The 14,745-nt window shown below is 63.5% G+C and overlaps 1 protein-coding gene across 15 annotated transcripts in view; it reads right to left on the bottom strand.

Moving 5' to 3' along the window:
• SBF1 (SET binding factor 1) overlaps nucleotides 1-14,745 on the bottom strand; it is a 73,658-nt gene that overhangs the window by 11,608 nt on the left and 47,305 nt on the right. For 10 of the 15 annotated variants that reach the window (XM_040544880.1, XM_040544870.1, XM_040544902.1 and 7 more), the window contains exons 6-25: nucleotides 14,517-14,540; nucleotides 13,578-13,683; nucleotides 12,924-13,056; nucleotides 11,435-11,543; nucleotides 10,401-10,514; nucleotides 9,617-9,694; nucleotides 8,949-9,062; nucleotides 6,755-6,883; nucleotides 6,418-6,516; nucleotides 5,559-5,763; nucleotides 5,073-5,185; nucleotides 4,433-4,582; nucleotides 4,226-4,294; nucleotides 3,379-3,537; nucleotides 2,932-3,191; nucleotides 2,503-2,675; nucleotides 2,221-2,294; nucleotides 1,913-2,108; nucleotides 1,468-1,595; nucleotides 503-678 (exon numbers count right to left, since the gene is read on the bottom strand). In XM_040544880.1, the coding sequence (XP_040400814.1) occupies nucleotides 503-678; nucleotides 1,468-1,595; nucleotides 1,913-2,108; nucleotides 2,221-2,294; nucleotides 2,503-2,675; nucleotides 2,932-3,191; nucleotides 3,379-3,537; nucleotides 4,226-4,294; nucleotides 4,433-4,582; nucleotides 5,073-5,185; nucleotides 5,559-5,763; nucleotides 6,418-6,516; nucleotides 6,755-6,883; nucleotides 8,949-9,062; nucleotides 9,617-9,694; nucleotides 10,401-10,514; nucleotides 11,435-11,543; nucleotides 12,924-13,056; nucleotides 13,578-13,683; nucleotides 14,517-14,540 (2,609 nt within the window). The remainder of the gene's footprint in view (nucleotides 1-502; nucleotides 679-1,467; nucleotides 1,596-1,912; nucleotides 2,109-2,220; nucleotides 2,295-2,502; nucleotides 2,676-2,931; nucleotides 3,192-3,378; nucleotides 3,538-4,225; nucleotides 4,295-4,432; nucleotides 4,583-5,072; nucleotides 5,186-5,558; nucleotides 5,764-6,417; nucleotides 6,517-6,754; nucleotides 6,884-8,948; nucleotides 9,063-9,616; nucleotides 9,695-10,400; nucleotides 10,515-11,434; nucleotides 11,544-12,923; nucleotides 13,057-13,577; nucleotides 13,684-14,516; nucleotides 14,541-14,745) is intronic. The other 5 variants (XM_040544887.1, XM_040544919.1, XM_040544968.1 and 2 more) reach the window with 1 other exon arrangement.

The raw sequence follows: 14,745 nt of genomic DNA, 5'->3' as shown, positions 1-14,745 counted from the left end.
CGGTTAACGCAGCCACCGAGCGCAGGAGCAGGGTCTGGCCTCGGGCCAGCACCAAGCACAGAGCTTTTCCACTGCCCCGCAGCGCTCCCCATCCTCCGCAAAGGCAGAGACCACGCTCTCGTGCCCAGCGGAGCTTCTCCCATGAGATGCTTCCTTGGGGCTTGCGCTGCTTCAGCCCGGGCAGCCGTGCAGGGAACAGCACTGAAGCCGTCAGCGTGCTTCCCAGGCTTGGCTGGTCTCTGCTTGGAAAAGGACCCCAAAAAAAGGACCGTTCCCCTCCTTGCAAAAACCCAAAGAGAGCAGGAATCCTGTGCCAGGGGAGGTCTGAGCAAGGCATGCCCAGGGACCCCGAGCTCCAGCTCCGGAGCCTGTGCCTGGTTTCCCCCTGCCTGGCGGCTCTCTGCCGGTGGGCTGGTGGAGGGAGAGAAGAGCCCCAGCACCGCCTGCAAGGGCCAGGAGCATCCCACGACCGCTCCCCCTGCTCCGGGGACGCTGCAGGCACCTGAGCGAGGGGTTCTTCTCCTTGGCCTTGGGCTGCATGGCTTGCTTGGGCGACTGGCCCACCGTGAAGGCGAAGGTGCCATGGACGTGCTGGGGGTAGCGCAGCTTGTGCAGGTGCTTCCTGAAGACCTCGGCACTCTCCGTAGCCACCTCATCATCGAAGGCAATCTTCAGCAACTGCGAGGACAAGCAGAAGGCAGGCTCAGGGGGGTCACCGCGTGCTTGGCACCGCTGGGGCAAGGGAGAGCAGGAGAGCTCCATGGGCCCTTCCCCCAGCTCAGGTCCTACTCAGCAGTGGCCACCATGGGCACGGGCCAGGTGGGGGGCTGCCCCGTCTGCCCCCTGTGCCAGTTACTTGGTGCCATACACGGCCCTCCTGGGGCTGCTCTGCACGTGTGCGCTGCCCCCGGGATGTCCCCAGAGTGCGGGGACAGGCGGGAAGGGGCAGGCAGCACACTTTACATGGTGCTCTCCTCCCCAGGTTGCTCTGTCTCCACGAGTCTCAGAGACGTGCCATGCTCAGTAGTGACTCCCCTTCTGACATCTCTCCCTGCTGGATTCCTCCCCTTCTAGGACCCGCTACAAGGTTTGCAGGATCACCTCTGAGAGCACTGCATAAGCACGGCACGTGCCTTCCCAGGGCTCCAACAGCCACCAAAGCAGTTGGAGAGGAGCCTCCAGCTACAAACAGACTGCGACCGGCCCTGTATCGGGACCACAGCCCAATCCCTCCTCTGCAAGGGGGCCTCAGGCTCTGCCCCCAGGTGCAGTCACCCCCTTCAGAGGCCGTCTTTGGCCCCTGCAGGCAAAACTACCCCCAAACCAGGTGAGCATGGGCAGCGAGTGCCTCGTCCCAGGGGAAGAAGCTAGCACTGGCCAGGTCCCTGCTGGGTCCCACCGTCAAGGCACTCCTCAGCTGCGACGATGCAGCTCCAAGGAGCAGCCCGCAGCCCCCCGCGGCCTCACCTGGAATGTGCAGGAGCGGAGCTGCAGGCCCTCCATGAGGAACTGATCCTGCTGGCTGTGGATATTGATCTTCTTCTCTTTGGTCAGCGAGGCGATGGGGAAGGAACGGATCACCACCTGCTCCCCCACTGGGCACAATACGGAACACGTTAGCCACTGCCCAACCAGCTCTCACCAGTCCCACAGGATCAGAAGGCCAGCAACAGGTCAGAGGTTCTACAGCCAGGCCACGGAGCTTTGGAGATGGCACGAGTAATGTAACATCTCCAGAGGGCGCAAAGCGAGAGCAGGCACCCCTCCTGTGCAGCACTGGGCGTACCCACCAAACTCGTGGCCCCCCCGGCAGCGAGCGAGCTGCAGCCGCTGCTCAGGATCGTCCCTGGCCGCCTCCCCCCAGCACCACCAACCCACCCAGCCGGAGGATGTGGTGCACGGGCAGCCTTACCCAGCGGGTCCGTGGGAGTGCCTTTGAAGATGATGCGGTACGTGGTGAGGAAGATGGCTCCCTCGGCAGGCAGGAGGGGCGGACCACCTATACTGCCCCCCGCAGCCTCTTCCCGCTCGTCGGGCATGAGGTACACGCGGAAGCCCTCCATCACGCACTCCTCACCCACCAACAGGTTGGGGCGCAGCAGCTTTGGCTACGGGGATGTAAAATAGGAGGTTTAGGGCCATGCAGACATGGAAAGGGACTCGACAGCCCCCCACAGCACCAGAACCTTCCCCCCACCCTGCAGCGGGCCAGGTCAATACCTTCTGGATGGGAGGAAGCCTCTTGCTCTCCCTGTGCACGGCATCCAGGGTCTCTATGTGCATCTGCACAATATCTGTGGACAAGAAGTTAGAGACCATGAGCAACGCGTTATCTTACACGCTCCCCAGGCAACCTGCCCTGTAGCACGGAGTGCTCCTCTTTTGCCCTTCTCGCTGCTTCTTTCAGAATCCCCTCGCGAGCAGACCCCCAGCTGATCAGGAAGGGTCTGCAGTGGGATCACACGGCCGCCCACCCCCCAGCAGAGCTGCAGGGCACATTACCAGGGATCATGACGTGCAGCCCCTTGAGGTGCTCATTGGTGACCCCGCTCTCCGTGCAGACTTTGTCCACAAAGCGGTTGATGAATCGCACCACGTAGTTGGCCACATCGGAGCTCTCGGCGTCCTCGAATCCACTCTCTGTGTCATAGCTCTCAGCCACGCTGCCAGCGATGCTGCCGTACAGAAGCAGAGAAGACTTAGCTCAGAGTACCTCCCTCCACTGCCATAACTATAGCAGGAGGCCCCTGCCCATGCCAGGCAGAGTTCGAAGGAGTCTTCATCCCTCTCTTCGTATGAACCCAGGGGTTCCACTCTTGATGTGGAACAGCCCTGGGCAGTGCAACCTGCAGCAATCCTGCCTCGCGGCTGAATGATCCGGATGCCCAGGTATCGCACCAAGGTGTGCTCTCAGTACTGTGCCCACGGTACCTGTTGGTGACGAGGCTGTTGCTGACACTCTCCACGTCCCCCAGCCCGGAGCTGCGCAGCAGGCGGTTCTTGCTGGTGTCAAGAGGCAGCAGCAGGTAGCTCATGCGGTTGGCGTAGTGGATGGCCTGGCTGAAAACAGTGCTCTCCTCCTTCTGGATCAGCTCCTGCTGTTTCTCTCGGCTCATGGTGGGCCAGAGTCTCAGCTGCTCTGACGCTATCTCGAGGGCAGACTTGGCTTCCTGTGGTTCCTCCATGCTCTCCTGAAGGAGGTGGAAGGACGTGTCAGAGGTCTGCACGGACAGGAGACCTGCCAGCCTTCACCCCGCTGCTCCCAGAGCAGTCTCCAACAGCAGGCTGCAGTCCCTCGTCCGTCCCTATCAGCCTGTGGACCTAGGAGGGCTGCTCCCATGCAGCTGCTCTGCGGGAACCCCGACACCGCCGCCTCACCTCCTCCGTGTGGTTCTCCTCGTTGCTGTCCAGGTACAGGGCTCGGATGTGGTTCTGCACATCGCAGTAGAACATCGCCTCCCAGAACTGGATGTTGGTCCACACCACATGCTCCTGCACACAGCTGTAGGCAAACTGCGTGATGCCTGGGCCCAGTTTCTGAGGAAGCAGAAGACAGAAGCTGCATGCAGACACGGCCTTTGTGCCAACCTCTCCTCCCCAGCTGATCCTTTCTCTCGCCTGTGCCCTTGGGCAGGCAGGAGGGACGCTTGTACCAGAGCTCCTCCAAGCATTCCTTGCAAACTCTTCTCAGATTTGCTCAGCGCTGACCCAGGGCCCAACAGGGCCCCGAGCCAGAGATAGGTTTTGGAAGGCAGAATCTATCAAGTGTTGGGACAGGCTGCCCAGGGAAGTGGTGGTCTCCAACCCTGGAGGTATTTAAGAGATTTGTGGACGTGGCACTAAGGGACACGGTATAGCGATGGCCCTCAGTATGTCACATTGATAGTTGGACTTGATGATCTTGAAGTTTTTTCCAGCCTAGCTGATTCTATGACCTGAACCCAGCCTGACTGATAATGAGAACATCCCCAGTTTCTGAGCACCCTTCCCAACATGTTCCAGCCACTTTGGAAACCCTGGGCCCGGAGACTGGTACAGACAGCAGGGCTGGCGTGGCTGGGAGCTCCTGGACAGGACCCCATGCTCTGGGAACTGAGGGGACAATCTGCCTTTAGCCTGGCTGCGGCACTGGCTCTCGGCCCTTCACACTACCAGCCCCTGTGGCCTCCAAGGAGCTCGGAGCCTGCAAGGCTACAGCAGGCATCAGGGCACCGCAGGTACTCACTCGGCAGAAAGCAGTGACCAGTGGCAAGAGAGCAGCTGCGATCCCATGCTCGTCCATGGCCGTGCAGTCCTGGGGAAGGGAACAGAGCTTACAGGAGGATTCACTGCAAGACACCCCAATCTACCCCCAGCCCTGCACAACGCTGCCTCCCCCAGCAGGACACGCTCTCCTTCCTGAAGGGATGTGCTCCCCCAGCCCCTCTCCCACCTGCAAGCAGCAGTTCATCATGCGGACTACGAAGTCAAACTGCTGGTGGTCCAGCACGGCCCGGTTCTGCTGCACGTGCAGGTTCAGCTCCTGGGTCAGGCAGTGCCGGGCTGCTCGGCCCTTCATGGCTCGCAGCACAGCGGGGAATAGCTGTGGGAGGAAGAGCAGAAAGATGGGGCCCAGCTGAGCTCTGGGAGACGGTGAGGTCAAGGGCAGCCCGCAAGGAGAGGTGCAGGAGGGGCTTCACGTTCTGGCTGCATGGGCTGACACCACGGTGTCTACAGGCAGCTGATCCAACGCGGATGCAAACCAGAGCATCCCCATCTGGCCAGCTGGAGCACAGCTCAGGGGGGCTCCTTGCCCAGCAAGGCTGGGGGATAGGACCCCAGCCCGGCCACCTCCGTGGGACAGACCCTGAGGGGCACTGGGAGACCCTGGTGCAATGGAAGGATCAGCCAAAAGCCCAGGGACAGAGCAGGGAGGAACAGGGCTGCGAGAACAAGTGCCCGTATGGCAACAGAGCTGCTCAGGAGAGATCTGGACAGAGGCAAGGAACGGCCTCCCCAGCCCGTCACGGAGGAGAGGCAGAGTGACCTCAATGCCTCCCCTCAACCAGCAGCTCCTCGCGAGTGCCCCTCACCTTTTTGGCTTCTAACATCTTGTTTTCGAAGACATAAGAGATGCAGTTCCTGACCACCTCCAGGCGCCGGGCGCTGTTGGCCAGGGCGTTGCCGTTACGCTCCATGATGGCAGCTGGGGAGAGAGTCAGCTGTTAGCTCGGGCAGGGCAGGGCCGTCACCCCAGGGTGGGGGGCGAGGGGTGCCCCCACGGCTCTGCGTGGGCAGGGCCCTGGGCTGCAGCAGCCCTGCTGGAAGGATCCTGCAGGGTCCCAGCTGTTCCCTCGTGCTGGCTGCTGGAGCCCGGGGAGCTCCAAGCTGCCAGCAGCTAACGGGGACAGCGCTGCCGCTCAGCCAGGAGGCAGGACTGCCCTCATTTTGCTCGCATGGGACCCTCGGACACGCCGCGGTGTGGAAGTGAGGCGGCACCCCGAGAGCTGGCACTGCCACGGGGGAGCTCCTCCCGGGCAGGGCTCCTCACTGCGGGGACACGCTCTGCGCACACGTACCGATGGGGGGGCCCGATGGCACCATGCACTTCTTCTCCGCCTTCACAGCAGGAGGGGCTGTCTGCAGCTTGGCCGTGGCCTGGTCAATGATCCACTGCACTGTGCCCTCATCCAGACGGGGAAAAGGCTTCTGGTGGAGGCGCAGGTGGCAGCCTTCCGTGGGCTTCTGCACCTTGTGCATGGTCACTGCGGGGTACGGGTTCTCCTGGCACAGCAAAGACAGTTTCTTTTCAGGCACATGGAAGTTGTGTCCCCTCACAGAGCAGGAGGCTCAGGAAGGCATTCTTCTGCGACCCCTGCTCCTCTCCTCCTCTCCCAGAAGGTGATCTACAGTCCCCCAGGCCTGCAGTCCTGAGACCTTAGTTACAGTGCCATCGTGCTCTGCTCTCAGGAGCTGCAAGGACAGCACTCCAGCCCTGAACTCAGCAGCGAGCAAAAAGCCAGTCAGGAGCTCAGGGCTGAGGTGCCCAAGGGGCTCACGGGCGCTGCTCTGCTCTCGGAAGACCTCAGCAGGTCTGACCTGCGCCATACAACGCGTGCATCAGCTGGCCAGCTGCTCCAGAGCAAAGGAAGTGCCTGACGGCCAGGCCACCCCAAAAGAAGGGCTCCTATTCCCAGGCCAGACTTCGGGTCCGTCAGCAGGCCAGACTTTGGGACCTGCTTTGGGTCCGTCAGCAGTTGCCCTGCCACGCCTAACAGTGCAGGGCAGGACGGAACAAGCACCACCAGCACTGCCTCCAGCACCAGCTCACAGTAACACAAGTGGAGGGAGGACGGACCGACCGGGGCTATGACCCAGGTTCTCCCAGCCCTGTATCCCCGTCAGACCACCAGTTCCCCTCAGGTGCTCAGGACTCACATTTTTGTAAAGCTTCTCTGCCAGCTCCTTGATGTGCCGCAGTATTTTCTGCTTGTTCCCCTCTTCTGCACGCATGCGCTTCACTTCATAAGCAACAAGCTGGAAGGAGGAGAGGCGGGTGAGAGGAGCAGCTGCCTGCTGGGCAGGATCCGACCACCCTCCCCATGCCCCAGCTCTGTCCCCAGCAGCTGCCAGGCCGGGCTCAGCACCGCAGCCAAGCATCGAGGCGGATCCCCACCCGTAACGTGGGAGGGAGCGCATCCCACCCGTTCCCACCCGTACCCAGTGAAGGCAGCGCGGCACGGGGCAGCCGGCAGGGGCCGGGGGGGCTGCTCACCTCATCGAACAGGTCGATGGCACGGTACGGGGCGCCCCTCTCGGTCACGAAGCCCGCGAACGCCATGCCCTCCAGCACCTTGGTGAGGAAGTCGTCCTCCGTCAGCCCCCGCTGCCCGAGGAAGGCTGCCTGCAACAGGGAAGCGCGGAGCCGTCAGCAGCACGGCAGCACGGCGGCCGTCCTGGCGTGGGCGGCACGGCGAGGGCCCCGTCCCCATGGGTTAGCAGAGATGCCTGCACCCAGCCCACTGAGCTGAGGGCACGTCCTGGGTCTGCAGCAGGACAGACGCGGGGCAAGCAGGGCACGCTGCCTGAGCACCAGCCCGTGTGCACCCAGAGGCAGGTGGGGCTCAGCAGCCACATGCGCGCAGAAGCCCAAAATATCCCGAGTTGGGAGGGAGCCACCAGGATCGCTGAGGCAACTCCCGGCTCCACAAAGGAAACCTAAGAGCTAAACCATGCATCTAATATTGCCCAAATGCTTCCCGAACTCCTGCAGCTCGGTGCCAGTGCCCGACCACGTCCCTGGGCAGCCCATCCCAGTGCCCGACCACATCCCTGGGCAGCCCATCCCAGTGCCTGACCACCTCTGGGTGCCAACCCTTCCCCTGCCAGCCCTGCCCCAGCTCCATGCCACCCTCCCAACCCACCAGCAGTCACAGAGAGGAGATCAGCTCTCCCCTCTCCGTTCCCACAGCGGGCTCCTTCCAGCGTCTGCAGCGAGGACCTCACCCTGAATGCTTGCTCACCCTGCCTCTTGCCCCAGCTGTGCCTCTGAAGGCATCTCACCACTGCCCACAAAGGCAGCCTGAGGCACCAGGGCTACCCAAAGGCCCCGGGACCTTGCCCTGGGCAGGTGAGCAGGGAGCTGGCCCCCAGCTGCTGCGGGGCTCCCTGCTCCCCCAGCACCCTCACCCGCCCGGTGAGATGCTGGGAGCAGGGCTGCAGGGTGCTACAAGCAATCAGCGTGGCTGTTTGGGCAAGAATGGGATGTTTCTGAGATGCTGCTGTGGCCAAAGCAGCCAAATGAGCGGAATTCAGGCTATTTTGTACCGCACGCAGCTGCTGCACGTGATGGTTTTATGAAGTGGAGGTTTGTTATGCTTCATAAGCTCTATAGCTGTTTACCAAGGTAAAGGTAAAAAGTAAAGTTTTTCTTGGGTTTACTGCGTGCTTATAATTTTATGGAACACGTGAATCTTGTCAGCAATAAACATTTACTGAGCATAAAAAAAATCATTCAAAACCTTTAAGAACTCAGTGCTGATTTTAAACATCAGAGGCCAGCACGAATCCTGCAGCACTGGGCAGTGCTGGCGATGCACATGCCCGGGACGTGCACAGCACAGGCGTGCTCACGCCTGCCCCCCGCACACTTCTGCAGGACCGAGGTTTTGCCCCCACGCTGCACTCCAGCCCGCTGGTCCCCACGGGCCCGGTGTGGGCAGCGGCGAGGGGCGAGCTGCTTGCAGCTGACGTGGCCACGCTGAGCTGCAGCGCCCGAGTCCCTCTGCTCTCTCCCCATCTGTTGTCTTCTCCTGCGCTTGGTCTCCCCACGGACCCCTGAACACCTCAAATATTTTCCTCTTCTCCCTGCCCTGCACTTGCCAACAGCCCCAAGGCACCCGGATCGGCCGGCCCTGCCTGCCTCGTCTCCCCAGGCTCTGCTTCCTTTGCCTGGACTTGAAGATTTTCCCTAGACTTCCTGGATTTAAGAAAACCCACAGCTCCAGTCTGCGACGCGAGGGACGCCTTCTGTAAGCCTCTGCACGACACTAGGCACATGAACGTCAGCTGTGGTGCATCTGACTACGTGTGGGCACGAACAGGGAAATGGTATCTGACCCACGGGACCTCGGGATGCTCAAGGACAAACAAGGGATGCAGGTGGAGCTGGTGATGGTGCAGGGCAGTCACCTGCTGGCAACGCAGGTCTTTATTTCTAGATACGGCTGTATTTGTGCAAACCTTCCCACAGATTAACTCTCCCCAACCTTAATTCAACCCATTTGGTAAAGAGTTTATCCACAGACCTACAACGCAGCCTGAAAAAATAACCCTGCTGTGCGGGCAGAAGGCCTTGGGGCAGGAGGAGCAGAGTCCCTGCAGCCGCACGTCCCCTGCCCGCCCCTGCTGGCCGAGCCCCGAGGTTTCCTACCCTCCCACCACCCCACGTGCTTCTGTCCCAGCCGTACCTTGTGGAAGCGGATGACCGGCTCGGGATGGATGCGGATGATGTGCAGACACCAGCGATAGCCCTGCAGCAGCTGTGCAAACAAGCGAAGGAAGACAGCCCGGATCTCCTTGTCCTGCGAACAGGGACGGGCGGCACGGTCAGAGGGGCGAGGAGCAGCCAGCAAGCAGGGCAGAAGTTTCCACCCAAGATCCGAGCCACGTGTCAGGCTCGGCCTCTGCTGAGCGGGGCAGGAAACCCAAAGGTTCAAGGGAAAAGGGAGAGGCAGACGGATCCCCCGTGCTCTGCCCCTCACAGCGTCCCTGACACCACGCACGGAGGAAGGAGCTCTCAGCCCCGGGGCCCAAGGTGCCGCTCCCGGCAGGGCAGCACACCGGCACCGCGCGCTGAGCCCCCTCTGGCAGTGCTGCTGGCTCCAGGTCGGAGCACGTCCCGGGGCTGGGGGCAGCGTGCTGAGCCCCCACCCGCAGCGGTGCTGCCCCAGAGGCAGCGGTGCTGAGTGCGGGGCAGCCTGCTCTGTGCCAGCCTGCAGCTCTGCCAGCCTGCTCTGTGCCAGCCTGCTCCGTGCCCGCGGAGCGCGGTGCCCACAGGGCCGGCAGCCTCGCGGCAGGGGCTCTCCGCTCCCGAAGCGGCGAGGCCCTGCGCCTCCCCTCTTCCCACTCCACTCACCTGCATTTTGAGGGAAGAGGCAGAAACGGTGGACGGGGGGAACGCGAGATCAGCCACCTCCAGCTCTGGGTCCAAGACCTGCACAGACAGGGCACAAAGCATGCTCGAGCCCGCGGGGATCTGTCCTCCCAGCTGGGCACCGTGCAGCAGCGCTCCCCGGGAGCCCGGCAGGACCCACGGACGAGGTGTGGGTCCCGCAACCAGCAGGGCTGGGCTGCGGTCGCCAGCCATCAGAACCCCCCCGCTGTGCCACGGGCTCCCCGTGGCTGGACGCAGCTGCCCAGGGACAGCTCGGCGGCTGCCTCTCCAGCTCCATGTCCTTGTTAGAACTGGGGAAACGCGTGCCACGGAGGGGCTGGCGCTTGGCACGGCCAGGCTGTGACCAGGGCTCACGCATGTAGCGGAGCTCAGCCCCCTCTACCCCCGGCCACAGGCAGCGGGGCCCGAGGGGCCCAGCCTTTGTTTGCCTGCGCTGTCCTGGGCACGCACTCGCACGGCCGGCAGGCTCTGGGAACGCGCTAGCAGCCAGAAAGCAGCTTCAGGGCTGCAGCTGCTTCCTGCCCGAGGGCTGGGAGCCAGCCACCTGATTCCCAGAAACCTTTGGCAGAGGGGCCCCCTGCAGCACTGCCACGCAGCAGGGGCCATCGGGATCAGGAGAGGTCCTGTGCGGCACGGCCAGGGGGACCCTGAGGTAGGAGCCCTGCCCTCAGCTCCGCTCTGCCCGCTCCCCCCACGCTCCCCAGGCGCCCGCACCCTGGAGGTGGGGAGAAGCCGCAGCACTTACCATGGAGAGGGCTTCCCGGGTCTGCTGCAGCAGCGGCTCAGGGAGCAGGGAGATGTGCACGCACTCAGGGACGTTCACCGTCCCGCCGTCCAGGTCTGCGATAACAACATCCAGCTGCAAGGGGGGACAGGCATGAGACGAGGCCAGGCTGGGGCACTGCCACCGCCTCCTGCTGCCGACGGGGAGCTAACGGGGGAAGGAGCCTGGCCAAGGGGGGGACCTTGGGGAACCCCAGCTTGTCTCCTCTCTGTCGTCTGCAAGCTCAGAGCACTCTGGCCTTCAGCAGCAATTTCCCCTTACCCACTGTCACTGCACCCAGACACGTGCAATACCACAGCTGTAACAGGATCCCACCACTGCCTGCAGTGGAGGCACCCGGCTGCACGGAGCCCACAGCAATGGCACCCACAAAACCAGGGGCAAGCCAGATGTGAGGGAGCAGCAGAGGAGGAAAGCTGGCAGAAGAGGGACGAAGAGGGACGCAGCCCTGCTCGGGAGGCTGGGTCACCGATCGTGGCTTTGCGGCATCAGACTCCTCAGCTGGGTGAGACGTCTCATGGAGAACAGACACCGATGCCAGCCCCAGCGCGTACGCCACCCCGCTTAACCCAAACGGCACTTCTCAGCTTGTTCGGAAGGCTGCACAAAAGCTTGTTTCAGTTTGGATCAGGCTCATTATGCTTTGATTTAATTCAGTTTCTGCACTGAAGTCTGTCGGGCTGAAGTGCCAACACAGCCTCTTGGACCAGTGCTGCCAGCTGAGTTTCAAACTCAAACCCTCAGTTAACCCAGGCGCTGCTGGCCGACTGGAGACCTGAAGCCCTGCCCAGGCAGCCCCAGGCAGCCCCCCTGGCTCGTGGCCGAGCTGCCTGGCCAGGACAGCACGCCGGGTGCAAGCTGGGTGCCCAGCCTGCTGAGCCGGGCGCCTTTCAGGGCCGTTTTCTCTCTGGGATCACTGGCACACGGCCCCGCTGCTTCCCCCGGCCCAGTCCCCGCTCCCAGCCCCCAGGACAGGGCATGGGGGGGGTTCTCACCAGCTCCTGGGTCTCCGACTGGAAGATGGAGTGGACTCCGATAATGAAGGGCGTCGGTGTGCTCAGCACTTCCAGGAGCTGCGCAGGCAGGATGGGCACGTACGTGAAACTGCAAGCAGAAAAGGTCATCGCTGCAGCCGGTGGAGCCCTGCTCGGTGCCCGGCCCCGTCCTCCCCACGCAGCCCCCCTGGCAGAGCTCAGCCCACCATCCTGCCCATCGCAGCGCTCTCCTGCCAGGAACACACCGGCGCGTCCCTGAGCAGGGTTTACGCGCCAGGACATGAGGAGACGGCAAGCGCAGCACCCTGAACCCATCCCTTCTCTGTTCCACGGGCAGCTGATGGTCTGCAGGACGGAGCTGTGGGGTGACCGCGTTCCCAGGAAAGCAGATTTTCGTCTGCCACTGTCAGCCCCCGAGACAATACGAGTCTTACAGCTGTGCGAGGTTTCTGAGTGCTTGTGGACACAGACCATGATCGTTCCCTGGCCCTGGGGTTACAGCCCAAGTCTGACTGAGGGAAAGGTTCCCAGCACAGCAATTTAAATCCAAAAGAAAGCTTTCTTTGGACTACAAACAGCCTTTCTGCAGCCTGGGAATACGGCAGGCCAGTGTGGAAACAGCACGACAGGAGCTGGCAGCCACAAGAACTGTCCTACATGGGGATGTGCAGCAGCAGGCGGGCTGTGGGCTGGGTCCCTGCTGGCCACCGCATCCCCACCGCCCCAGGAGGGTGAGCAGGGTGCCGGCTGTCCCGCGGGAGTCACCGCAGCCGCTCAGCCCCGGGCCTGAAAACAACAGCTCCGTGTGTGCGTGCCCCGTCCTGGGGGCAGGATCTGCCCCGCGGGTCTTTGGAAGCCTCCCAGCACCCAGCCCTGCCCAGTGGGACGCTGGGGCTGGGGCCGGGCTGCCCGCAGAAGTGGTGCCCAGAGGCTCTGTGCTCCGCACAGGGGGAGCTATGAGCGAGGGGAAGGGATGGGCTCTGGGGCACTACGCCCCGCCAGCCCCTCCGAGCACACTACGGGGCATCCACACATCCCCCCAGCCCCCCAGCCCTGCTGCCCTCCCTCCAAGGCTGGGAGCAGTTGTGGCAGCAGCTCCAGGAGCTGCAGGCGCTGTAGTGATGCCTCGCTGCCTGCCCCCAGGGCTCGCTGCCTGCCCCCAAGGCTAGTGCCCCGATTCCCCGCCTGTACCAGGAAAGGCAGGAGGCAGCGGGTGGGAAGCTCACAGCCCTTCGCTGCTGGAGGCACCTGGGGAATTACACTGCTGTGCACACCAAAGGCTCCAGGAGAGGAGCCGTGAGCACAGCCAAGAACAAATCCTTCACGTTGCCCATGCTGCGTTCACCTGCCCTGCGCTGGCAATGCCCCAAACGCAGTTATTCACCAGCCAGGGCACGGAGCGAGGGGGTGGCAAATGGCCTGGCCAGTCGTGGTGCCCCAGCTGCCTCCAGCTCCGCTGAGGGCTCGGGGAGCAGGGCGCTTCCCTCACCTGTACTTGAGGGGGAACATGAGCGCGAGGAGAGCCCGGCAGGCGTCGGTGAGCCTCTGGTAGCTGCTGGAGAGGAACAGGATCTTGTGTTCAGTAAGCGCTGCGCAGAAGAGAGAGAGCACGTTGGTGATCCCTGGGGAGGAAGGGAGAGAAGAGCACTCAGAAACGAGGGTTCCCCTCCTCTGCTCCAGCACAGACCGTTACACCCCACCCGTACGGATCCCACTCCCATCTCCACGCCGTGCACAACGGAGGGGCTGACGTCCTGCAGGGAGCCACTGCTGGGCCACCCACGGAGTGCCCTCCCTTGGGGATGGCGCTCGGGGGCTCTGCCGAGGCTGCCAAGACCCTTCTGTTGGTGGCACAAGGACATGGCAGCACGGCTCTGCGCCCACGCCTGCCAGCCAGGCCCTTGGCACGCCCGCGGTGAGACCTGGCCACAGCCCTGCTCCCAGCCGGGGAAGAGCCACGGCCCTTCCCCACCGAGGGGAAGGCAGAGCTGGGCTGCGGCGGGGCTCGCTCCGACGGGGCTGCAGCGGGAGCACAGCCCCGAGCCCCCACACCGGGCTGCAGACGTGGTGGGAGCTGCAGCCCGGCGCTGCGCTGGCCTTGGCACCGGACCCGGTGAGAAGGAGGCGCGGGGAGAAGTCTCACCGAGCTGACGGAAGAGCAGGGCCACGCTGCAGCTGCTGACGGGAAGCGAGTCATTGATGGGCGTCTGGATCACCTGCCTGTCCCCCGCGCCCAGGGAGATCGTCCTCTGCAAGACAAAGCAGATGTGTCCGGGGCTTGCACCGTGCAAGGGGACAGTGCCGGCAGCAGCCCAAAGCCCCACACGTGGGGTCAGGACCGAGCCCTCGGCAGCACTTGCGGGAGCGGGGCAGAGCCGTGCCGCGGCTCGCGAGGGCTCTCCGGGAGCTCCGTGCCCGAGGAGCAGCTCGCCTGCGCCATGCCCCCCAGCACCACCAGGCAGGGGCTGCAGCGCCAGCTCTGTGCCAGCTCTCTGCAGCCTCAGGCGAGGCCACATCCAGGCAGAGCTGTCCCTGCTCGGCTCCTGGGATAGGGGCTGGGGCGGGCACGCTGGGCACGGCCCCACGTCTTCTACCCAGGGGCAATTTTTCAGCTCATTCGCAGCGGCACTGGGAGGCCCTCCAGGTCCTCAGCCTCTCCCCAGAGAGACGAGGGCAGCCCCGGATCGCTGCGCTCCTCTCTCTGCGCCTCTCCGGGGACACGCCGCTCTGCAACAGGAGGTTTCGCCATGCGACCCACCTCCCCGCTCAGCCCCACGCAGCCGCGAGAACTCACGCCACCGCAACAGCCCAGGAGGCTGCCCCCGAACGCCGGGCTGGCCGCGCAGAGCAAGCACCCCTGACCCGCTCTGCCAGCCCAGCAGGCCGGGTTTTCACAAGCCCCAGGGGAGGCAGAGCACAGCAGCCCTGCTGCCCGGAGCGCAGCCCCACGCACGGCCAGGGCTCCGTGCCCGCGCTGGGGACGGACCCGGCACTGCAGGGTGCACGGCCCCCGAGCCTTCCCAGCGGGAGTGAGAGGTGGCTAACGAGGAGACAGACCCGATGAAAGAGAAGGTGTGCGTACCGCTGCTTCGTCGTCCGCGTCAGGCTGAGATAGGGACAGACAGAGATAGCACAGTCAGTTAGAAACACACGGACACAGCCAGGCGAGGGGAGACACACACACAGCCGACGCGAAGCAGAGACCAGCGCCCTCAGAGGAGGAGAGGTGCACACAGACAAAGCAAAAGCAGTGAATGCCACACTGAGAGAGAGCTTCGGGACACCGCGGGGGAACAGGTGAAGCACAGGAA

This window comes from Cygnus olor, chromosome 1 (genome assembly GCF_009769625.2).
Source record: "Cygnus olor isolate bCygOlo1 chromosome 1, bCygOlo1.pri.v2, whole genome shotgun sequence".
NCBI lineage: Eukaryota > Metazoa > Chordata > Aves > Anseriformes > Anatidae > Cygnus > Cygnus olor.
This window is presented reverse-complemented; position numbering and strand designations above follow the sequence as displayed.